The sequence below is a fragment of the Euprymna scolopes genome, chromosome 42 (assembly GCF_053919585.1).
Source record: "Euprymna scolopes isolate OS-2025 chromosome 42, ASM5391958v1, whole genome shotgun sequence".
In the NCBI taxonomy this organism is placed as follows: Eukaryota; Metazoa; Mollusca; class Cephalopoda; order Sepiida; family Sepiolidae; genus Euprymna; species Euprymna scolopes.
In genome coordinates this window covers 20,916,542-20,943,741 of record NC_136523.1, presented here as the reverse complement: position 1 = coordinate 20,943,741, position 27,200 = coordinate 20,916,542, and the positions used below count along the sequence as shown (strand labels likewise).

Here is a 27,200-nt window from a genome sequence, read left to right as displayed (position 1 = left end):
ATATTTTCCCAAGAACGGTTTGGATTTAAAGCTCGACCCTTCGGACGACAAATATTGAAAAATTATATAATATAAATCTCACATGTCTGTTTAAATCTATGTATGTATGTTTGCATGTCTGCCTAAAACTTTTGACAGGGGCGACAGATTTCCCCGAGAACGGTATCGTTTTGAAGCACGACCCTTCGGACGACAAATATCGAAAAATTATCTAATATAAATCTCACATATATATATATACATATATATATATATATATATATATATATATATATATATATATATATACGTAAAAAAACGACATGTTTTATGCACCAACCCTGTATGAATACCGTAATACCTTTAATGTACGTATGTGCGTGTGTCACTATTCAATCAGGAGATCTTATTTATTAACAAGAAGGTTGGAAAATCAAAACATGCTACAAACATTAAATTAGTATAACTATGCACATTAGAACTTCGAGATACGGCATTAAAAATTATTTAAAAAACACAGTACAGTATATAATACACGTGTATATAATCAAATAACATTATAAATAACACTGTAAGGTGAGGAAAATACCGCAAAACGGGGGCCGGAATAAAAAAAAAACATTGTATTCCACATCATAGCCTGAAAAAAACGTATCCTAGGGCCACTGTATCACGGGGTCATACTGTAGTAATTAAATTTCGTAATATGTTACCAGCGTTTGTCCTCCTTTTACTAATCAGGTCCTGGATATGACCTTAAACTATATCCGATGGTGATGCCCCAGCTTGCAGGCCTTAGGGAGTGTGGAACCACCCTTTAATTGCCATTGCTCCCAGGTCCACTCTGACCCGGAGTGGTAGCACCTGTTAGAGTCTAAACTATGGGTTAAATAGAATACGACTTAAAAAAAACAAATATACTATATTAAAAAATCGTTCTTCAAAATCACCAGATTCGGCATTAAATAACCTGAAAAGGGTTGATATGCCGTAAAACAAAATAACCAACCAACAAACCAACCTTTTACTAATCAGAATATCCTTTAAAATCTGGAAACCGTAACACATGTATGCACGTAAATTATTCGATCGGGAGATCCTATTTCTTAAAAAATAGGATAGAAGTTAATAACATACTCCGAGCATTAAATAAACTTACCTATATACTAATTATTTATTAAAAAGACGGTATACAACTCTCTCTCTCTCTCTCTCTCTCTCTCTCTCCTTCTATATATATATATATATATATATATATATATATATATATATAGTCTTTGAAGTCTTTAACCTTTAAAACTATACAAAAAAATATTTTTATCATTCGTTAGAAAACCATCTAGTCAGTAAGTCATTTAATCACCTACAATCCCTGCATCAACTCGCTCTCGAATTTACTATAATACCAATAATTTACTTTTCAAGGGATCATCAGTTGTTTAAACATTGTTTCGGGGATTTAAAAACAAAACAGTATATTACATCATGGCTCCCCAGCAGTGTTGATCAAACACCACCCCCCTTAATCTTAGGAAGAAGACATATTACAAACATTTGATCCAATTTCCTATTCTTAATTGCAATTACTAACCTTTTCATAGTATAAAAATGAATTTCTTACCTGTGCGATTCATCAATTTTATCAAATATCAAATATATATATATATATATATATATATATATATATATATATATATATATATATATATATACTCCTATAAATTCGGTTTTCTGTTGTGTGTATCAATATTCATAATAAAAGCTCTCTTTTCTATTTATTTAGAAAGAAAATACAATTTTCTTATATCTTGGTTGTGGAATTGCATTCACTAGCAAACGATCTAGCTAATTTGCATATTCTTTTAAACATTCGGGTTTTTAATGGGATAATCGTCTTGAATTAACTATTACCTGTAATTATATTCATGCAGATATTCTACATGATTTATATGTGCATAATATTTGCGAAAAAAGTTTATAGTAAGCACAAAATTGTTTCCATATATATTCATGTATACATATATATTTTTGTTAAACAAATTTATCTATCTATTATATCTATAAAAGTGAACATGTCTGTGTATCTGTCTGTGTGTCTGTCTGTGTACATTTCTGTACACAATAACTCTGTTAATTTTAAGTCTACAGACTCGAAAATTTGATATACAGGATACTGAGATTTGGGAAATCGATGTGATCGGTTTTTGGACATAAATTTGGCTATTAAGGGGTCAAAATTCAACGATTTGATCTTTGAGAACTCTACCAAACTCCTCCGACAATTTGGGGTCTAGACACCTAAAATTTTAGATATATGTAGCTTGCACATGGATTTAACTTAATAACTTGATTTGAGCCCAAAACAATAAATTTTAAGGGGTCATAATAGGGGTCAAAGTTAAAAAATTGACCGATTCTTTTGTTTTTCTTTTGCTCAGCTTGTCTCGGTTTTGGAGGTGTACCTCCAAAACCGAGACAACGCCGGGCAACCAGGCTAGTATATATATATATATATATATATATATATATATATATATATATATATATATATATATATGTGTGTGTGTGTGTGTGTATGGTGATTGATAATTTATAATTCAAATTCAAATTAAAAATTAAAAATCATTTTCATAAGAAGGAACAATATTTATTGACTTTGTTGTGTTCCTTCTTATGAAACAGATTTTTAATTTTAATTTTAATTTTAAATTATCAATCACATTACTAAATATTAAAGTTGCTCTAAGATATTTGCCTATCGAGCTTATTATATATCTGAATTACAACGAACACTGTCCTTTTCTTGTATTTTAATTAAATTAGTAATTTTACTATCACATTAAAATACACTTTCCTCTTTAGACTACTGTTCTAACCCCCTTTATATATATATATATATATATATATATATATATATATATATATATATATATATATATAAAGGGACACAACTCTATATAAAAAGATACAGCATAATATATAAATACGGCTAGGACAACAGCATATTCTTTTCATTGTTTTGACTCTCGAGTGTGTATCCATTGATACCTTATATGCTTTTATATAGAGTGATGTGGTTCTCGGTTGATTAACTGTGTCTAACTGTGTCGGATATATACTCGAGAGTCAAATCAGTGAAAAGTATAGTCTGTTGTCATGGTCCTAGTGATAACACACTACGAACATTTACTGAGTATAAAGATATACTCATTTAATGTTCGTAGTGCGTTTTCACCTTATATCACTCTTTATAATAAATAGAATCTTTCGACCACCAAAGACGCAATGTAAAATATAAAATAACAATTTAAAAACTGACGTCGCTTTTGGATCGTACGTGAAACTAAAACATACCTTCTTGGTCTTTTGGATAGAATCCAAGGGTAATCTTCGTTCTGTCTCAATATAATCTATATATCTATAAAAGTGAACGTGTCTGTCTGTGTGTCTGTCTGTCTGTGTGTCTGTCTGTCTGTGTACATTTCCCTACGCAATAACTCTGTCAATTTTTAGTCTATAGACTCGAAATTTGAAATATCGGGTACTGAGATTTGAGAAAATCGATGTGACGGGTGTCAGCCAGAAATTTGGCTGTTAAGGGGTCAAATTTCAACGATTTGACCTTTAAGAACTCTACCAAACTCCTCCGACAATTTTGTGTCTAGACACTTGAAATTTTAGAAATAGGTTCCTTGAACCTGGATCTAACTTTATAAAGTGATTTGAGCCCGAAAAAATAAATTTTAAGGGGTCATAATAGGGGTCAAACTTTTAAAAAATTAACCATTTTTTTTGTTTTTTTGCTTTTTTTTGCACAGCATACACCTCCAAACACCCGAGCAACGCCGGGCACCCCTGCTAGTATACTATAATAATGTTTGAGAATCGGGACGGAGAATTTAGAATTAAGAGGAGTTAGAGACAAGAAGGTACGACTTTCTTTTCCGCTTTCAAAATGGCAATATAGTTGGATGGTGATTTGTTTGGCGTTACACTTTATTCGAGTCATTACCAAGTTCTCTCCGATTCTCTCTTCTCTGAACTTGAGCACGTGTTACAATGGGGAAAAGCGGTGGCTGGTCACCTTTAATGCATCACAAACAAGCTTTCAACTTTTACATCATCAACGTTCTGATCCCCATCTGGCATCAATTGAAATGAATGGCTCTCGTCTTGGAGAGGCCTCATGTTTTGACAACCTTCTGAACTTGATCTTTACTACTGATCTTATATGGAATAGCTATATCAAATCTGTTGCCAAGACCACTGGAAAATGGCGGGATCCTTCTATTGATCCAGTACATATCTCACTGCTGATGCAATTCTCAATCTATATAAGAGCCAGGTACGTCCAAGGATAGAATACTGTTGCCACATCTGGGCAGGAGCTGCTAGAAAGGACTTGCCCTGCCTTGATAGACTTCAAAATAGACTTCCTAGTCTCGTAGGAGATATCCTTTTCTCTTCCCTGTAACCTCTATCTCACAGAAGAGATGTTGCGAGTTTGTCTCTGCTTTATCGTTATTTTCATGGAAAGTGTTCGACTGAGCTTCAATCTATGGTCTCCCTTCGCAAAACTTTCACAAGAAACACTCGCCTAGCTGAAAACACTATCAATAATTTCCCCCACTCTTTATCTGTGCCTAAACCTAAACGTAGATTCCATGAACAAAGCTTCTTTCTTAGAACTGCACGCCTGTGGAATTGTCTTCCGTTTTCCTGCTTTCCAGCTGACTACAATATGGTTGTCATCACGTCTAACGTAAACAAGTTCTTGATGAGCCGTCCCACTTGTTAACAAATTTACCGAATTTCCATTACTAACGATTACTATATTGTCCAATTTCTACTGTACGCTCTTTAACCCTTATCCTCGAGTGGCCTCTTGGCATTGATAAGTTGCGATGCCTATGTAAATAAATAAATAAATAAATATCCGGGTCGGGAAAATTTTTTAACAAAACTTTTAAGTACATGTTAACCAACCGTCCCGACACCACTTCAAAAATCTCTCGCTGCCACCATCCATTTTGCCTTGATCGCGTTTCTCTTTTTCCCGATCCCATGCCGGCCACAGCCGGCCCATTCTACTTCTCGACTTTACACATCCATTTTCTTGGGAACGCACTTTTGATTCTCCCTTTCGACACCACTTAAAATGTATCTCGCGGCCAGATGTCCATTTTGCCTTAATTGCGTTTCTCCTTCCTCCGAACGCACGCCGGTCACGGCCGGCCCATTCTTGTCCTAGACTTTTTACGTCCATTTTTTCTTGACCAGCACCTTTTCACTCTCCTCACGTGATGCATTTTTTTTTGTTTATTTATTTTTTCTTGTGCACTGTTCCTAATTTTGACATGCACGTATTTGGCTGATGATGATGCTGATTTCCTCGCAAGCCAGCTACCCTTAGACGCTGCTGATACTGTTACGTTGTCGTATCTTAAAATGAGCGTTTGTTGCGTTGTCATAAAATGGACGTTTGTTGTATATTTGTTGAAATTGGAATGGAAATGATATATTAAAACGTGTCTATTTATAAAGGATTGGTACGTTGTGTGTGTGTTCGTCTAGTGGTCTTTCTATTACACATGTTCATATGCTGTTAAGTGTGAATATGTGTGTGACATGTCGTTTGAACATACCTTCTGCCATTTTGTTGGTCGATCTGGAAATTCTCGTCTGGGAGGGAGACTTGATACCTGTTTTTGGGGACGAAGATTTATTTCACACAAAAACAAGAAATTGGTTCTATAGTTTATTTCACTTTCCCAGATGTCTTGCAGAAGGTGGAAAGTGAATTTGGCCTGTGTTGTTTTTTTCTTCTAGGTCTTATTTCTACCACGTCAGCGTTCGTTACCCACCCCCAGCGAAGGGGAGGAGACAACGGCAAAGCCGTCCGCTTTCGTCCAATCGCAACCAAATCTCCTCGATTCAGCTAACCTGATCACATGACTCACACGCAATCCAATCAGCTGATCTTAACTTCCTGTCAACGTGTGTACACTGTAATTCACACTCTCCCTCCCCTCTCTATCTTTCTCTCTCTCTCTCTATCCATTCTCTAACAATATTTTCTTAAGCTCTCATAAGTGCTATGTTACGCTGATAATTTATTTTGGAATAATTCATTTTAAAGTAAGTAAAATTTTGTAAATGTGAATACACATACAGTAAATATTTTTCTAATCTTGTTCAGGCGGCAGCATAAAGAGATGGATTTTTTTTAGCGTTGTTAGAGTTTTTGTCATTTGGAAAAAGAGAAAGAAGGGAAATAAAATAAAATAAAATAAAATAAAATAAAGCACTACTTAGCGCCCGAGTTGTGGACACAGATAATTATTTTTCCGGCGACTAAGTGCAACGAGAAAACGGATATCGAGAGTTAGTGCAGCGAATATAGAGTTGAGGAGTAAGCGAAAAGGAGTTCTGATTATTATTTTTTCTCTGATTTCAATTTGATTAATTATTATTGTTATGTTGTGTCAATGACAACTCTCTTTAAAGCTGAAATGTTCAAAATAACAACAACATTACACTGAAATGAACTTAGAATATTAACGTTCAGAGATAAAATTTTAAGAACATGTCATAAAATAAAACAAAACAAAAAAAATCTATGACAACTGTAACATAAAATTATTTGTATTCCTCTAAAGCCGAACTACAAAATATATTCAATACACTTAATCAACCAGAAGGAAAACGATTAGTTTTTATTTCTTTACTGTTTGAATCTTCTGCATCGTAATTAACTGAATGCTTTATAATTTAAAGGTGAGCGGACATTTTGAATTTCATATATTGCAGGGAGATTGCTAAGGATGCGAAGAACGGTTACAAGGCGGGTATAAAAGAATGAAGGATTCGTCGGAGATAAAGAAAAGGAAAACGAATGAGGACAATGGAGTTAAATCGTGATGATCACGAGTATTTTAAAAGAATGTACTCCCACTCGATGGAAATAAACTGACAAACAGAAAGAAGAAAGAAATGCTCACTACACAAATAGTTTTTCTCTCGAACTGATAGACTTCGGAATTCGCTACAGTGCCCCTCCGGTCCCTGAATTTACTGACATGCAAAAGTTTAATATAAACAAATAGCTCGCCGCTCAACTCCTTACATAGTACCCCTATAAAGTTAGTAAAAATAGAACGCCCTTACGTCAATATGACACTCTGTCTTGGGGGTAAATAACTGTAGGGGAAATTGTGTTTTTTTTTAAAAAGAAATAACCACTGATCAAGGCCCAGAGGCCACTCAAGTATAAGGGTTAAAGAGTTACAATAGTCAAAGGAACAGTATCATAGTAAACGTTAGAAGTGTAAATTTGGTAAATTGGATTATTTAAGGGGAACGGCTCATCAAGAACTTGTTTACATTGGACTTGAAGACGACCATATTGTAGTAAGCTGGAAAAATTGATTGCATTAATAATCATCTGCTGGTGATATGAGATTAATACAAGTACTTAATGAATAGAGAGTGAACGTGTTTGCTACTCTAGATAGGATCAAAAGATCTGTTTAGGTTTGGAGCTTTCTTGAAATGTGGATAAAAGAGGGAGACTTTGATCGCGGAAGAAGAAAACAGAAGACAGTAGAGAAACTTATGAAAACAATGAGGAGGAAGTGAGGAGGAAAGTGGTTGGTACAGGAAGGAGCGAGAATAAAGTAGAATGAAAAAAGTGTAATGAAAACGAAAGTTTTAGGATAACGAAGAAATTGGGACACTAGAAGATGCAGGAGGTGACTAGGAGTCGTAGACTAAGGGTGAAAACGAGGAAGGGATGATGAGGAAGAAAAGTAAAAAAAGAGGAAAGCAAAGAAAATAGGCGAAAAAAATGATAGAAGTAAGAGAAAAAAACTGACGATGTAGAAATGAAGAATCAATATGAATTGTCTGTTTAATGCAGTAAGTATATTTATTAGTGAAAGTTTAATGACATTAGAATTTTATCAGTTTATCACATATATGAGAGGAAGCGTTGCTGTAGAAATTATAATAAAGTTGTATAATCTTGCAGCGGTGTAATGAAGCGAGTGAGAGGATCTAATTGTTACAGAGCGACCATATTTGCTTCGCTCTTTGTATATATACCTATTTGAGATAGGAAAATTAAAAAAAAATAAATGTAACGGTTTTAACAGGTATAAAATGTATCCACAGTTTTGCGGAACACGCTTTAGAAAGTATCTAGTTACTTAATGGATATAGAGGGTAAATGCGCTTGCTTCACTTCATGGGATTATTTATTTATTGTAAGAATGAGTGCAATACAGTTTTAAAAAAGGTACGCGTATTTTATTGAAAGACGTGGTGGGAGATGAATATTCGTTTGATTAAGTTTCTCTTAACATGTGTATGAAAATGGGTAGAAGCGATTTGCTAGAGTGCGGAGTAGGATAAGGAGAAAGGAGAGTAAGAAGGAGAAAAAAGGTGGAAACATTTACGAATAAAAAAGAACGAGGGAGTTAACAGGGAATTTGTGGGGGGGGAGGAGGAGTGTAATTAGAATTTTATTTTTAATTGTGTACTTATTTCTCAGTTTCAAACTATTCTATTTTCAATGCTCGTAGAATAAAACTTGTTAAATGGATCTAGAATTTATTTGATGATTTATGGTGAACAACTTCCGCTCAATTCTTTCCACCAACCCTATTTCCTATTCTTTTTGTACACTCAGGAAACTTATTTCCTATTGTATTTTTGAAATCTCTTTTTCTTACCAACTTCTGAAAGGGAACGTTAACAATATCACATAAATCATCTGTCGGTTGTATGCTTATTTGTTAGAAATTTTACTAATCGGTCGGGAGACTAGATTTCAAACTTCCTTCGATTACTACTGAGTACTTTCTTGATAAACACATGGAATTATGAAGTGAGGATAAAAGGTAAATCTTCTGTGGGGAAGACGTTGCAAGGAAGGAAAATATCAGTTATTATAAGTATATACATATGTAGACATTTGTGTATATACTTATTGAATTGCATACTGTCACTTGTTTTCGTCTTTCTTCCTCAACACCGACTACATTCCTTTCCTCGCATTGTGATAGCCTTCTTAATGTCTTCTATATACCTATCCAACACCATGCTTCAAGCAAACTACATCTCAGTTATATCAGTTATTATGTAAAATAATATTTACCAGTGTAAAAAAATATATATTTATCAAGATGTGCCAGATATCCAACTTATTTCTTTTCTTAATGCGTCTAAAATAGCTAAACCGTAATTTGAAAAAAACGGAGGTGAACTTGGAACAAACACATGTATATCTGAGATTAACAGGTATGTTGGATTAAAACAAAAAACAATGTAATTTTTTATTAGAACTCTGCAATATCCAAACGTCATTGGAAAAAAAAAGTAGGTTCACTTGGGATTTACACGCCTCTGACGAAAAATTACATTATAACATAATTTTGGTCAAAAGAAATAGGTATCTCACTGGTGATGTCATCCTCTATTTGTTTAAGAGTTAGGTCTGCCCTAGAATGAAGTACTGTAGCCACATCTGGGCAGGAGCTGCTCAGCATACCCTATCCTGATTTGATAAAGTTCCAAACATGTTTCGTCACACAGTAGCTGATTCCCTTTTTCTCTTCCCTGCAACCTCTTTCCAACAGAAAATCCGTTGCAAGGCTGCCTATGTTCTATCGCTATTTTATGGCAAGTGCTCGACTGAACTCAACTCTGTTGTGTCCCTGCCAAACTTTTACAAAAATAAACATTGACTAGATACAAGCACGATATATATCTTTCCCTGCTGTCTATCTATGCCTAAATCTAAACGCAGATTCCATGATCAAAGATTCTTTCTCAGAACAGCGGACCTCTAGAACACTGTTCCACTGGCCTGCTTCTCGGTTGAATACAACATGGTACTCTTCAAATCCAATGTAAACAAGTTCTTGTGTAGCCGCCTCTATAAATAATCAAGTATTCTACCCAATTTACATTATTGGCGATTACTACACGACCACCTTTCATTCATAAACCCTTATCCTTAAGTGGGCTTGTAGGCCTTGATATGTGGTGATATCCAAGTATAAAATAACTGCCCCGTACACGTTAGAACTATCAATATACGTAATATGTATATTTAATAGAGCATAGCTAAATGCAATTACATTAGTTATAATTTCAGTATTAGGTCACGACAAGTGCGGGTAGAATTGAACTTTAATCTCGTTTATATAATCCATTTTAAAAGTTTAAACACGCATATATTCTAAGAAAGACGTGTTTCTGTTTGTTTTTATTAACAATTTGATTAATATGTACAAAAGAACATTTCACAAATAATGTTTCGAACAAAAACTGACGTTTATGTTCTTGCATTTCAGCATGATATATATATATTATATATATATATATATATATATATATATAATAGAGAAAATAATATATATATATATATATATATATATATATATATATATATATATATATATATATATATAGGCAAGAAGAAAGTCCGTACTGATAATTTTTCAAAAACTGAAAATTTAAGCTTAATTTAATATAACTGTTTAAACAAACTATACGTCATTTTATTGACCTTTTATTCTTCTTTAATTTTACCTTTTCATATTTAATTTTTTATTGAAATATTCCAGTGTTCACGTCATTTAAAAAAGATAACTTCAAATTCAGGAGGCGAAAAGAAAGTCCGCACAATGGAAAATTGTTATTTAAATGTAAATTTTGGACATTAATGCAACACAAAGAGGAACACAATGAACTAGTTAATATTTAATAGCATAGCTCATCTACAATTTGACAGCCTGCAATCTTTTGGGAATTCCTTGGATTAGACTGCAGCAATACCCCGGGCTTAGTGCATCCAACTTTTCTTTAATTATTGTCCAAACTTCTTCCAAAGTTGACATTTTATCATTGCGTAGCTGTTGCTTGATGTAATGTCATACGTTTCCGATAAGATTCAGGTCTGGAGATTGTGCAGGCCAATCCAAACATGGAATATCATGCTCTTCCATGAACCTCTTGACATTGCCAGATGTGTGGCTGGGAGCTTTATCCTGCATGACGATGGGATTATCATCCAAATTCCGACGAAAGTAGGGTATAAAATTCTCAGTTAAGTTAATAATGTACTTGATCGAATTAGTCGACTTTGCAAGCAAACTATAGGCCCTGGACCATTGGTGCTAATAATGCCACACACAAAAACTGAACCTCCATCATCTTGCAGCGTTGAAACTGAGCACCTTAGTTTAAATTCTTCGCCTTTCTTCCGACGGACGTACTGCCTGCCATTACTGCCTAGCCTATTGAACTTGCTTTCGTCGCTAAAAAGCACTTTTGATCAATATGAAGATTCACGATCTTCATTGCATCTAACGAAGTGCATACAGCGCTTTCTGTTCTTTACAGAAATCAATCGGAAGTCTTACAACATATCTTCGTAAATTAATTCCTTTAATCTGTTCTTGACAGTAGAAAGAGGGCACATTTTAGCAAGATTGCACTGTTGTTGGATGTGGGGAGCCGTTTCAAACCCGTTTCGTAGGCTGCAGATCTTTATAGCATTGTCTTCCCTGTCAGAAGTAACTCTAGGTAACTCTAGTACAACGGGATTTAGGGACATCACGAACACTGCTTTTGCAGAGTCTTTCGTACCGTGTTTTCATCACATTTCAATCTGCGACCGATTTCTCGATTGAATAAACCAGAAAGGTGGATATTAATGAGCTCCTGACGATCACTAAGAGAAAGTCGTGGCATATCGACTAAATATTACGTTGTATAACCTGAAACAACAACCACTACGATTTGAGATGCTTTGTTGCCTGTTGGTGGATATTTTAAACTGATTTAGGGGCGATCATTTAAGCTGGTTTTAAGCGAATTTGTTGCTGCGGACTTTCTTTTTGTCTCCTCAATTTGAGGTCATTTTTTAAATTGACGTGAACACTAGAATATCTCAATTAAAAGTCAAATATGAACAGGTAAAATTGTAGAGGAATAAATGGTCAATCAAATGAGGTATTGGTTGTTTGAACAGTTACATTAAATTTTGGCTTAAATTTGCAGTTTTTGAAAAAATTACAAATGCGAACTTTCCTTTTACCGGTACTATATATATATATATATATATATATATATATATATATATATATATATATATATATATATATATATATATATATATATACTAGCAGTTCACTCCGGCTTTGCACGGGCCCTATTAACTGATCATAACTTGCCCTATGCGCGAATACACTTTATGTAAGATTTCTAATGTTTAGAGCAAAATTTTCTGGGTAATTTCTTAGAGACCGCACAGGTCAATTTTTTAAACTTTGGCCCCAATTTTTATCACTTAACATTTAGTTTTTTGGTATCAAATCCAAATAAAAATTGTACACGTGTTCAAGTAACCTACATCTAAAATTTCAAGTCTTTAGACCCAAAATTGCCGGAGGAATTTAGTAAGAATCTGCATAGGTCAACTCACGCATGCTTCACTTGTTTTATTCTGAGTTCTTATATAGCATTTTATTGCCGAAATTAGTCTATTCTTAAATAGACTGAAACCCTTTATCCAAATTGTTCTCAATAGATGTTGTAAATCTCGCCTGAAAATACTTTTTACCTTTTTTGTTGAATTTTACCGAATTAAACTTCTTCTTACATGTTTGTGTTAATCAGTGTAAGACATTCATTATTTTAAAGTCCCGGTATCAAGTATTGTTAAGTTCAACCCAGTAGCTACCTAGAATATTGTTTTGTTGTTGAGACCGATATTTATGAATTTTCTTAGAACTTTCTCAATAGTTCAGATGTGTATTGTACGACTTTATACTTAAGGTTTTTCGTTCACATAATTGAAGTTCTCAGCAATCAAGCGGCACATTTCATGGGGCTAACATTTGATCGCTATATGGGATACACAGATATTCGAATATTTCAGGAAGACATGCGAGGATAGTGTCTAGTAGGCATTCAAGTTCTTCCCCATAGACATTCAAGTTCTTCCCAGTAGGAATTCAAGTTCTCCCCCATAGGCATTCAAGTTCTCCCAGTAGGCATTTAAGTTCTCCCCCGTAGGCATTGACATTCTCCCCAGTAGGCATTCACATTCTCCCCAGTAGGCATTCAAGTTTTCACCCGTAGGCATTCACGTTCTCTCCGGTAGGCATTCAAGTTCTCCCCCATAGGCATTCAAGTTATCCTCCTATGCATTTAGGTTCTAACCCATAGGCATTAAAGTTCTTCCCCATAGGCATTCAAGTTCTCCCCTTTACGTATTCAAGTTCTTCCCAGTAGGCATTCAAAGTTTATTACAGTGGAATAACATGTCCTTTCAAAAGCATGACATTTTTTTAAATGACAGATCTGATATAAGTTTAATCCGATACAGCCGTAACACGGATTAATTTTAATGTAAGATGTTTTCTTTTTTATAACCATGTGCTTTTATCGCTTGAAAGATTGCTATATTGCGTTCTTCAACGTTGGCTTAATCCTCAGGTGTAGAATTCTTTGAACATCTTATATATATATATATATATATATATATATATATATATATATATATATATATAGAGAGAGAGAGAGAGAGAGAGAGAGAGATAGAGAGAGAGGTGTGTGCGTGTGTACGTGTATATATATAAATTATGTACATATAAAAATGAGAATGTATGTCTGAAGGAACTAATCAATCAATATACTCAACGAATATTTGATCTACAAACGTGAAATTTGTTATATAGTGTATTCAGACATATTTTAAAAAAACATTTAATTGTTTTTATCCGGTAACAAAGGGGCTTCTATGTGGTCAACATTGAAAAATTGGTAGGTGGAAGTCATCAGATCTTTATCTTACCACGGAATGGACGTACTTCGGAATGGACGTACTTCGTCTCGGCAAGAGACGCGGTCATATATATATATATATATATATATATATATATATATATATATATATGCATATATATATATATGCATATATATAAATTAATGGAAACAAACATTAAACATTTTAAGCAAAGGCAAAATAGAAAAAAAAGTCCAAACGTTATAGATTGCCCGATTGCTCCCTCTGAGGTGGTATTCCGTGTGAAATGACAATTGCCTACGATAAACTGTGCCGAACGTTATCTCCAAGCTGGGGTTCCACGTTAAAATAATCTTAAAGAGACTTTTATGTGCTGGTAATAGATCTTAAAAGCTAATACGTGTAGGCATATCTAAATATTTATGGAGGTGCAGCATGTTTTACATACGCATTAGAGAAGACCGTTTGGTTAAGAAGTATTTTTTAACTACAAAAAATTCGGTATATTTTACGCCCTTCTCATTGCGTAGTATAAACAACCACAACCATTCCATATTAAGAACGGCTTTCGAAATAAACGCCCCTAAGCTCCCCATATTAAGAACGGATTTCCAGGTTGAGGGTGTTAAATCTGAAAGCCGTTCTTAACATGGTCGGGTAAAGACGGTTGGGGTGTTTATAATACGCTGGAGAACGTCGTAAAAACTTAACAAAAAATATTTTTAATGCTGGGTGAAAAATTTTGGTTAATTAAATTAGCATTCAAGACGGAGTAAAAATATATGCTGTTCATATTGAAAAATGCAGACACCAAAGAAAACAACAGAACTCTAGAATAGATGCTAAATGCATTATAAGCAAAAATTTAAATGCTGAAAATATAAAAATAAAATAAAATAAAAAAATAAAATAATATTATAACAAATAAAGACAGGAAAATAGATAGAAAAATAAATAAATAAAGTATAAACAAGGCCGATAGCCATTAGTTGCGTGTTCTTGTATAATGAATGAATGCGTGAATGTAGGATTGACAGAAATTCTTAAAGATAAACTAAAATGACCGAAAAATGGGCTGCAATGGCTTAAATAAATAAAAAGTAAATGACTTAGAATGACTTTAATGAAGGATGAATTGAATGGCCTTAAGAATGACTTGAATGCTTAAAAATAACTGGAATCCTTCAAAAACAATTTGAATGATCTGAAGAATGACTTGAATGTTTTTTAGACTGACTGGTTGTAAAGTGGATGATCATTTTACATTAAATTAATACAGGAAATTGATCTCCCACTTTATATCACAATAAGTACAGCATGTAGTAAGAACAGATACTAAATTTTGATCTTAGCCAAAAGGCCAAGAAAATGGCATTTATTTGCTCCCCCACCGAGCAAATAAGGCAAAAGGCCGATTTTTAATGTGAGGAGTGAAGGGGAAATGGGGACCAGCTTCCCGAGGAGTAGGTTTTGGTTGGTTGTTTTTGTTTTACGGAATATCAACCCTTTTCAGGTTATTTAATGCCTAGCCGAGGAGTAGGGGAGCTGGATAGTGACAATTGGTATGAAGGCTTGCCCCTACATTGACCAAGGTCTTATATGTGGGGCTGTCCCATATATAATTTTTGCTTGTAGTATCTGCTGGAAAGATACTACACTTTGATCTTGGCTAAAAGGCAAAGAAAGGGTATTTATTTGCTCCCCCACCAAGCAAATTAGGCACAAGGCCGATTTTTAATGTGAGGAGTGAAGGGGAAATGGGGACCAACTCCCCGGGGAGTAGGAGAGCTGGATAGTGACAGTTGGTATGAAGGGTTGCCCCTACATTGACCAAGGTCTGGTATGTGGGATTGCTCCCACATATTGTCTTTGCTTGCCGTATCTGCCGGAACAGATACTACACTTTGATCGCTTACAGAGTGAAAGCAACCACAGTGGATGATCTGGTCTCTGAGTCGCCTTCTTCAGCGAAACACTGATCACCCATAGACTTGGGAAGCGCCTAGCAAGGGTGACCAAAACATTGCCTATCCCTTTATTAGCTGGTCGGCTTCTTGCTGTCGGCGACTGCTCCAGTTTTGCAGGAGAAAAAAATAAAAAAAATTGAAAAATACGAAATAATGAATAGCAATATCTTATCACGAGAAAATAGCCTAACAGTTGCTACGTGGAATGTGATAAATTTGTTTGATGCCCTAGGTAATAAAATGCATGGGGAGATTGGCTTTGCGGCCTGAGTTGGTGAAGATGATTAAACAGCCAAGTGGTGTAAGTAGCAGAATCATGTTAATGCTCCCCCCGCTTGTACACAGTAGGCATATGAGATTTTCTGTTTATGCCCCTATCACAGGTCATGACGAAGACACCATCACAGCGTTTTACAAAGATCTCAACCGTACTCTTTCTTCTACTCTTTTATCTGAAAAGATCTTACTAATAAGTAATATAAATGAAAGGGATTTCTTTGGGCAGTTTGGTGTGGATAGTGTCAGTAGTAATAGTATGCATCTTCTCCATCTATACAAAGAGTTTAATTTTGCTATATATATATATATATATATATATATATATATACATATAAATATATATATATGTGTGTACGTATACACACAAGCACATATACACCTACACCCATAAAGATACACACATTTACATATGCTTATATACAGATACATATGTATACAGAGAGATATTCATACATACATAAACAACTATATACAGGAATATACAGGAACACAAACTACATCAATAAAATAAAAAATAGACAAAAGCGTATGGCGTATATATATATATATATATATATATATATATATATATATATATATATATGTATATATATACATACATATATATATGAATATATATACAAAAAATAATTAGCGAGTAAAACAATATATATATATATATATATATATATATATATATACAGGGTGGCCGAAAAGTCCCAGGACACTGGCCGAAAAGTCCCAGGACACTCTATTTTTAATATTTTAATGCTGTTAAATATGATTGATTTTAATATTCTAATGTTGTTAAAACAATTTATTTCATTTATTTTTTCAGGTTATGACTGACATCAGTGTATTTACTGTTGAGGAGCGCTTAATTGCTGCTGTTTGGGTTCACGACCGCATCAGGAATGACATGACTATGGAAGATGTTCGAAGTGCTTTTACAGAAAGATTTGGAAAGCCCGCGCCATCAAGAAGTAATCTGTATCTGTGGGAGAAGAAAGTTTTTGAAACAGGTAGCGTTCTGGATCAGGCAAGAAGTGACAGGCCTGAAACACGAAAGGAAACGTGTGCTGGTGTTCAAGAATCACTGCAACAGTCTCCCAAGAAATCCGCCAGAAAACGTTCTGCTGAATTTGGAATACCAAGGGCTACCATGATGGATCATATGAAAAAGGACTTGGATGTCAAAGCTTATAAGCCCATGTCGGTAAATCAGTTGTCAGATGAAGATATGGATCGAAGAAAAGAATTCTGTGAGAAATTTTTAAAACGCTTTCCTGATGGTCCAAGAAATCACAGAAAGATAATATTCAGCGATGAATGCGCCATTTATAAAAGTTCTAAAAGTCGAAACATATATTTCTGGGCTAAAGAAAACCCCTTTTACAAAGAAGAAGTTGAAAATAATCCTCCACATGTCATGATTTGGGCTGCATTGACATCTGAACATTTGATTGGTCTTTATTTCCTTGATGGCAATGTCAACCAGGAATCATATGCCAACATGATTAGAAACTGGTTCATTCCCAAGTTAACTTGGTATTAAGGAGCGTGTATGGCTACAGCAAGATGGTGCACCCGCACATTATGAACTTCCTGTGAGAGCGCTGCTAAATGCAGAGTTTCCTGATCGATGGATTGGGCGCGGATCAAATTCTTTTACTTGGCCACCACAAAGCCCCGACTTGACCACTCCAGACAACTCATTATGGGGTTTAATTAAAGGTCAAGTTTCTGGTATTAGATACGAAACCATTGATCAGCTAAAGCATGCGATTATTGCAGCTTTTGCTAGCGTATCAAGGAATTCTCTAAAAAAAAATGGCACAAAGTACCTGTAGGCGATTGGAATTGTGCAAGAACAACGAGGGCCAACATACTGATCCCCATAGACCAGCGGTTTCAACCGGGAGCGAATCGCCCCCTAGTGGGCGAAAATCAAATTTTGGGGGGCGATTTTCAATCAATTTTGTCTGTGAAAAATTTTGACATTTTTGCGAGTAAAATTTTTAAATTTTTTGAAATTATAAACTCAATATCCGGAACTAATGTCGGACGGCCACACACTGAGCGTGCACCGTTTCCAGAGAGTTCCGAAGGAAAATGAAGAAAAAAAGACTTGGTGCGAAATTCGAGTTCTCTACTGCTCTTTCCAGCCGGCGACCAAAGGAGGAACACGCATTAAAACAAGCGACAAAACGAGCATCACGTTTATAAAACTCGCTCCGTCATTACTTCTAACATCAACAACAAGCTATCACCGACGCCGCTTCTCTGAGATCACCGACTGATGTATCAATAAACTTCACTGCCGACATCATCGCCTCCCCATAGTCGTCACCGACTGCTACTGTCTACGTCATCGTCGCCACCATCGTGGTAAGTTCTCGCACCACCGCAAACAAAACAAACAAACAATCTTTTGCTTTGTGGTGAGAATAAAAATAATTTAATCTTACTCAATTTGTCCGTATTTTTTTCTTGCGACCATACGCTAGTTTATTACAGCTCGCACCCTTATTTTTTATGGCAAGCTCGGCAAAAAAGAAGTGTCGACAGTATATCGATGGGTACTTACAATATGGATTCATCAAAAACTCTACAGACCCAAAGCAGCCCTTTTTCCTCATGTGTCATCAATCTTTATCCAATGAAGCCATGAAACCCTCTCGGCTTTCAGACCACATGAGAAGAAAACACCCCGATAAAGTCAGTAAGCCTATCGAATATTTTCAGGAATTGAAATCTGCGTTAGAAAGTCGTAGTACTTTGATTTCATTATTTAAGAAGCAGACAAAAATAATTGACGGTGGACTAATTGTCTCCTACAAAATTGCTGAAATTATTGCGAAAACAGTAGCTCACATACGGCAGCTGAAAAGATTATTGAGCCTGCAGTAGAAGCAGTAATAACAGAAATTATGAATCAAGATCCTTCATCCATCATTAAGGCAATACCTTTGAGTAATGATTCTATCCGTAGGAGAATTGATGAAATGTTAGATTATATCGAAGACGTACTAATTCAAAGATTGAAAACTACAAACTTTTCCATTCAAATCGACGAAAGTACTGTTGTTGACAATAAGGCCTTTTTAATGGGATATGTCCGACATTTTGATAATAATTGTGCATTACAAGAGGATTTATTGTTTGTAAAACTGTTGGAGACTGACACTACAGGCGCTTCCATATTTTCTGCGGTGAAAACTTTTTTTGAAGAAAAAGATATTCCATATACTAAAAATTTAGTTTCATGTGCTACTGATGGTGCAATGGCTATGGTGGGAAGACACAAAGGATTTATTTCTTTTTTGAAAAAGCTGTGCCCCGATATTTTAGCTATACACTGTGTGCTACATAGGCATCAACTCATGGCCAAAAATTTAAGCCCTATTCTAAATCAGTCAATGAATACTGTTATAAAAACATTAAACAAAATCAAGTCTAACAGTAAATGTTGCCGTCTTTTTCGAAAATTTTGTGTTGATACTGACGAACAATATATAAGACTCATTTTGCATACCGATGTCCGGTGGCTATCCAAAGGCAACTTTTTGCAAAGATTTGTAAACTTATTTAATGCAATAGTTGTATTCCTACAAACAGAAGGACAGTCAGACTTAGCTATCGAAATTCAAGCTCAAAAGAAAAATATACACTATCTTAGTTGGATCTTCCGTAAGTTAAATGAAGTCTCTCTTCTGCTGCAAGGAAAAATGATAACCCTGATAGACTGTAAACGGGTGATGAGAGCTTTTGTTGAAAAACTTAATATGTTTCAAATTAATTTAAAACGAAGGCAATTTGATAATGTACCCGAACTAGCGGAAATCGACTTATGTGAAAATGACATTGTTATTTATTGTAACCATCTGTCAGCCATGAAAAATGATCTTGAAATCAGATTTTCCGAGCCATGGATGATTGACCCATTCGATTGTGATCCTCTCAGTGCACACGAAAATATCCAGGAGGAAATCATCGAGATAAAATGCAATGATGAATTGCAAATCAAGTTCAAATGAGAAACTTTGTGTGCATTTTGGCAATCAAACACCGTAAAATCACTGTATCCAAATTTGTGGTCACAAATGTCGAAAATCCTTTTGTGTTTCCCAACATCATATCTTGTCGAAACTGGATTCAGCGCTGTGAATCACATTTTACAGAAGGAACGAAACAGATTTGACATTATTTTTCGTGGAGATATTCGTATCTGCTTGAGTAATATTAAACCTGACACTGAATTTTTAGCGAAACATCACCAATCTCAGGGCTCACACTAGTTAGACTCTCTACATTTCTTGTAAATTTGCAATAAAATTATTTTTAATTAATTTGTTTTCCATTTGCATGTACAAAATGTTTCTAGTGTTGGTTAGTCATAATTACAATATTTGGTATTATTTATTCTTGGAGGCGATTATGAATTAACTTAAGTCAAAAATAGCTTTTGGGGGAGATAGCCGGGAAAAAGTTGAGATGTATGTACATTCACCTAACAATTTAATGGAACAAAACATACCGTAAAAATTGAGTATAACTTAAAAATCCTATCTACAAAATAGCACGCCCCGTATCCTGCATAAGTACCAAAACCACACACACACACACACACACACACACACACACACACACACACACACACACACACACACACACACACACACACATTCATTCCATTACGTGAATTTACAAAAACAGTTAGCGTTAATCAAGTTTTCATTATTATAATTGTTGTAAAATACTTTATTTGCATTAAATTAGTTTTCATTTAAAAATAAAGTTTAATTATATAATATTTATTTGTTTATTAAAAGCTCAAAAATTATATTGAGAAATAGAATATTGTTTTATGACCAAAAATTATAAGGGGGTCCAATAAGAAAAAAAAGAATGGAAAAGGGGTCCATGGGTCAAAAAAGGTTGAGAACCGCTGCCCTAGACCACTAAATTACTCTAGTTGTTTTCTGCTTTGTTTCTAATAAAGTTCTCTTTTTTTTTGTTGAATATATATGTTTTCTGTGTGTTTCATTATAAAATACTGTGTTTTAATAAAAATACATGTATAGTGTCCTGGGACTTTTCGGCCACCCTGATATATATATATATATATATATATATATGTATATATATATAAGCGAGATAAGACACTAACAGAATTCAGATGAAAAATCCTGATAGATATTACTTGAAGTAATACTTTAAAGGAGATCCTAGCCAAAAAGAAAAGGCTCAATATTTAAGAATAGAGCAATATATAACTTTCGTGAGTAATTTTAAATTCCGAAAAAAAAACATATAGAGACATATATTCGATTTAACCACGAAACTTTATATATATATATATATATATATATATATATATATATATATAATTGCTAGATGAAAGATAATGTTTTTAAATTGAAACAAAATGTACATAACATAAAATAAATCCAAGGTAATTTTTTTATTCAATTTAAATTATATTTTTATACCTTGCTTTATAAATTTATAAAAGTGCACTTTGAAGATAAATAAATTTCAAATGTAATCCTTTACCTTTATTTTTAAAGCCTATAGTAAAAACATTTCGTTTAACAATTTTCATGCCTTGGATGAAATGCTCTTTTAACTTGTATCTTATCTTTTTAAGATTATATTTTAAAACTCTCCTTCTCTCTATTTCAGTTTGTATTTCTCCTCACACCACAACTCATTTTTGCAACCCCCTCTTTGTATTATTACAGGTCTGAATATTCTCTCTTTCAGTTTGTATTTCTCCTCACACCAGAACTCATTTTTTGCAACCGTCTTTTTGTATTATTACAGATCTGAATATTCTCTCTCTTTCGGTTTGTATTTCTCCTCACACCAAAACTTATTTTTTTGCAACCTCCTTTTTGTATTATTACAGGTCTGAATGTTCTGTTTCAGTTTGTATTTCTTTTTACACCACTACTCATTTTTGCAACCCCTCTTTGTAATCCATGTCTGAATAATGAGAAAATCTGAATATTTTTAAACAAAAAACTTAAAAATAAATTTTTCAGATTAAATTCTTTTAAACTTCTTTCAAAATAGAAAATCTTAAAAATTTAATAATGAACATATTTCATATAGGTTTCATTAACAAATATTCAGTACATAACGAGAAAAATAGAGATGAAAATTTCAAAAGGACTGTATAACTAGTTACGCTCAATAATAGTCCTCGCCGGGATATCTTAATGCAATAGATGGCCATAAAGAAACTATGAAATAAATAAATATTTTAATATACGTAAGGGATAAAACAAAAATAGATGCAAATACTTTAAAGGTGAATCAAATACAACAAATTAAAAACCTTGGCAATATATATATATATATATATATATATAGATATATATATACATACTAGACCACCCGTGACCCGTTGGGTCAGTACGTTATATTAGCTATGGAATTCATGTATGAGCGTGACACTTGTGGCATAAAGAAAATAGTTTTTTTTTACATAACAGAAGCATTTCTATGAAAGTATATTAAAATGAAAAAAGAATATAGATAGATTTCTATGAGTCGTTCTGTTTATTATAATTGTTATTTTTTTTTAAATTACAGTTACTGAATTATAAGTGGTTGGTCATACTTATAGGTAAATATGCACTGAACAGGTATCATAATCCTTATTATAGTTAAATTCAAATTTTGATATATCATCTTTTAAATGAAATTGTTAGTTGAAAGTACAGAATAATAAAAAAAAAACACTCTCCACATGTTAATAATGGCTTTTTAAATAGAAAATGAAAATAAAATGTAACTTTTTTCATTTAATTTAAGCAAACATTCAGTACCCATTGTGTAAAATATTTAATTTGTATGTTAATAATAAGGTCAATAAAATTAAGACAATTCTTTTCTATTTACATTTTTTGTACAATTAATTTTTTTTAAAGAAAACTTTTGTTATCCTTTTGCTTAATTGAGACTTCTTATCAGGTTCTAACTCTCTTATATCCAGATTAATTATATTAATCAATTTATTTTATTGAATATGTATCGCTGAAAAGCACGGGTGCTTAAGCACTTATTGTACAGAAAATAAATATTGTATTCATATGCTAATAATAAGGTCACTAAAACTAAGACAATACTTTTCTATTTACAACATTTTTTGTACAATTTGAGTGTTTTAAAAAAACTTTTATGTTTTCCTTTCGCTTAACTATCCAGTTTTACATCGCTCCCTTTTTCTCTCTCTCTCACACATACACGTAACTATTTCTCGCGTACGTAACGAAAACAGAGGGAGTAGGAGTGTTGAAATCTATGAGAGTGAAAGTGAGAGGTGTTTTCTTTCACCGCCGCTGTTTCTATTAATAATGAGTGTTGTTTTTTAAAAGGGAGAAGTTTTTTTGAAACTGCGACAGGCTTTACGAAGTTGAATGTTTTTAGCCGTTAAAAAAAAAAAAAAAACTACGGTTGATTTTATAAAATTATTTATTTATAATGACATGAATTAAAGATTTCTCGCGTACGTAACGAAAACAGAGGGGGTAGGAGTGTTGAAATCTATTAGAGGGAAAGTGAGGGGTGTTTTCTTTCACCGCCGCTGTTTCTATTATTAATGAGTGTTGTTTTTCTTGTTTGTTTACTTTTGTTTTTTTAAAAGGGAGAAGTTTTTTTGAAACTGCGACAGACTTTACGAAGTTGAATGTTTTTAGCCGTTAAAAAAAAACAAAAAACTATTTGATCAAATTAAATGAAATTGTTTGTATTAAAAGCGATATAAAAATTCCGGAATTGGAATAACGGATTGAAGACGTTGCTATTTACGCATGCGCAACCGGATGTTGAAAACCGGAAATCTGATTGCAAACATACAAGATCCATAGACTTTTAGTATTATATAGATATATATATATATATATATAAATACAATTTAATATTACAATTTCATCTATAAAAACCTATTTTAGCACGCTCATATCTTTTAGCCATTTCTTTTAATTTGTTTTATTGGATCTTGCCCCCTTCCATGCAATTATCTTTGAAACACACACACACACACACACACACACACACACACACACACACACACACACACATATATATATATATATATATACGCACATGTATATGTGTGTTTGTGTGTGCGTATACATGAGTATTTGTAGATAAACTCGTAACATTATTTTGTAAATAAATATATATATATACATTTACAAATTAATATTACGAGTTTATCTACAAAAACCTATATATACACACACATATATATGTGCGTATATATGTATATATATATATATTTATATATACACGCACATATGTGTACACACAGTAATACACTCAGGCACACAACCCTATATATATATATATATATATATATATATATATATAGGGAGAAGTAGAGAAAAAGAGAATAAACACTTGAATCTTCCTTCCGAACTCTCTAATGAGATTTTACGAAGAGAAAACATTTTTGAAATCATTAAACTGATAATTAATCAAATCTCGATTGACTTTCTTGCTCGGATCGATAAATATTCAGTTTGGCTCGAATAATTATTGTCCTCAATTTTAATGAATGTTATCGAAATTAAAAAAAAAAAGAAGTGGAACAAAGAATCAAAAAGATTGAAACCAGAAAAGCGTTAAAACTGATTGAATGGGTGCCTTCTTGCGTGACGGAGTTTATTTTCAGCGCCGCTGAGCAATTGAATTCGATTTTATTATATAATCGAACGATAACGGACTTTGGTGTTATTAAAACTAATGGAACACTGTCGTATAAAATGATGACATCCTTTTGTAATTGGTTCAACAATTAGAATACCTGAGATAGCTATTCAACCACCACATGTATCTCCCTTTATTGTTCTCTCTATAAATAACTGTCTATCTATATCGCCCTCGCCTTTTCTCCCTATCACTCTCTTTATAGCTACGTCTATCTCTCTGTCGTCTATGCAGCTGGCTCTATGTTACTGTCTCTATCTCCTATAATTTCCCTTTAGAACTCACTCTTCTAATAAATGAGCTTCCTTTAATATGTTTCCAGACTTATGTTTCCAGACTTATTGTTGTATGTTGGTTTATATTGGAGGAGATGATATATTAAAATGTGTCATGTGTTATCAAGTGGATGTAAGATATTGTTCTTTTAACAGACAGAAAATAAACGTATAAATCGTATGTATGTATGTATATATATGTCAGGTCATGTCATATGCTACTGGTACCATGTAACCCAGTACTACCTGCCTCATGGTCCGGTCACCGGCGACTAAACTGATTCCCCCACCAGACTTGTTTGGTGAGGAGGGCGGCTAGTCTCCCTGAAGGATTAAAAACAAGACCTTCCAAAGGGCAAATGAACTCTTTTTCTGGGTCAACGGCCAACTAGCACCGTGTATATTTGTGTGTGTGTGTGTGTGTGTGTGTGTATATGTGTATTGGGGTGGAGAAGGCTCCCGTAAGCCGTGGTGAAGGCAACCTTTCTAGGAGAAGCAAATCTCTGATTAAAAAAACATAAAGCGGAAGACCAGTACCCGCATTAAGCTTGTCTGCAGTTTAATTTGTTGCTGGCTATCTTGCTCTTGCTTGTTGCTGGATCTCAACATTTTGAACCGAGAGATAGACTTAGCTGTCGTACAAAGCTAAGACTCTGTAACATCATCTTTGTATAGATACTCCCTCAGGCATTTGGGCTCATGGATTTTAAATGCCTGAGGGAGTGGCACTCGTCTTACAAGACGTTGCAATCATCATGTATGTATGTATGGGGACATGATATTGACGTGTAAACTGAATCGTGTTGTATCAGACTTATCACACGGGATATTTTTCCAGTTCATATGTAAGAATAATAATATATGCTTCATACCTTTTTCTTGAAGAGTTCTTTTAACTTCCTGCTGCTCCGTGACGAACCATGAAGCGATCATCCATCCAATTGAGACATCTGTTCTTATTTGTGAAACCATTAAAACAACTCTTTATATTTTTATAAATAAATTTATTACAGTTGTCTCAAATGGTTTTCACAGGATCTACAGTTTGTCTACATTTTCTGTTCTTACAGCCCACTCCTAGCTGTCTGTCCACCCCTGTCTAGACGTTTGTCTGCTCTGGCGGTCAATCGTCAACTCTCTGACTCTCTCCAAAACTAACTACATCACGTGTTCTTTTACGTCACCTAATTACGTGTCTCAGACCAACCTAATCCACAACTAGTCATTTGTTTATTCAAAACCCCAAAATAGTGTTTACATATATTTTCTATTTTCACATTCCTTTTGCGATTCACACGTCAATCATTTCTTCCGCAATTTAATTGTTTATTCTTCTAATCATAATAACTGATCCAGCGACCATCCGTCGCTCAAATAAATTAGCAAGAATATAATTACAATAATAATAATAATAATGTTTTGACCCTTGACCCCGCTTGCCACAGTTAAAAGATACTACGCTATGATCACAGCCTAAAGGGTCATAACATTATATTATCTTTCCAGACTTATTTTTCCAGACTTATTTTGTAAAGGCATTCAAATCTGTCGTGGACTCTTCGAATTTCAGTATGTTATCGAAATAAAATTTATAAGATAACTGATCATTTTTTTAAATTCTAGATTCAAAGGAACAACTACACAAGAAACTGGAATACCTCCTAATTGTCACAGCTGGTGATTTTCTAAATGCAATCTGGACGGGAGGACAGTTTAAAAGAACGATATGGAAAAAATGCCACAAAAACTTATGGAATGCTTCACAATTTCTTTTGTACCATCTTGCATAAATCAAGCATCAGTTTTTGCGTAGAGTTAGAGATTCAAGGACGGCAGGGAATTAGATAAAGATTTGAAAGGAGTAAGGAAGTAAAAACACCTGAGTTAATTGGCCAAATAAAGAATTTCATGGATAAAGACCGTCATATGTTAATAGTGGTTAATAATTGCATAGTTTGATTTCAGTGTGGGAACTGTGGCCAATTCTCCATTAGGAAGTGAAGATGCGCAAGATTATTTGACCAAAATGATCATAAAGACAGTTCTTCACCTTCCCTACACTTTCGACCTTGTTTCCTGTTGGATTCCTTTCCGCCGCCAGATTCTATTAAATCTGCCCATTTCTTGGAATATTATACTATATTCCTTAATGATGGAGCGTTGCCTTTGTCTGCTTAGTAT

General features: G+C 33.9%; 1 protein-coding gene and 1 pseudogene across 1 annotated transcript; one reads left to right on the top strand and one right to left on the bottom strand.

Moving 5' to 3' along the window:
* Positions 1–15,044: 15,044 nt before the first annotated feature.
* Positions 15,045–15,170, bottom strand: LOC145267339 (U2 spliceosomal RNA; annotated as a pseudogene).
* A 3,783-nt stretch (positions 15,171–18,953) lies between these two features.
* On the top strand, positions 18,954–20,060 carry LOC145267145 (protein FAM200C-like). Its single transcript, XM_080123190.1, has one exon. It carries the CDS (start codon positions 18,954–18,956, stop codon positions 20,058–20,060), a length of 1,107 nt encoding a protein of 368 aa, XP_079979316.1.
* The last annotated feature ends 7,140 nt before the right edge of the window (positions 20,061–27,200 follow it).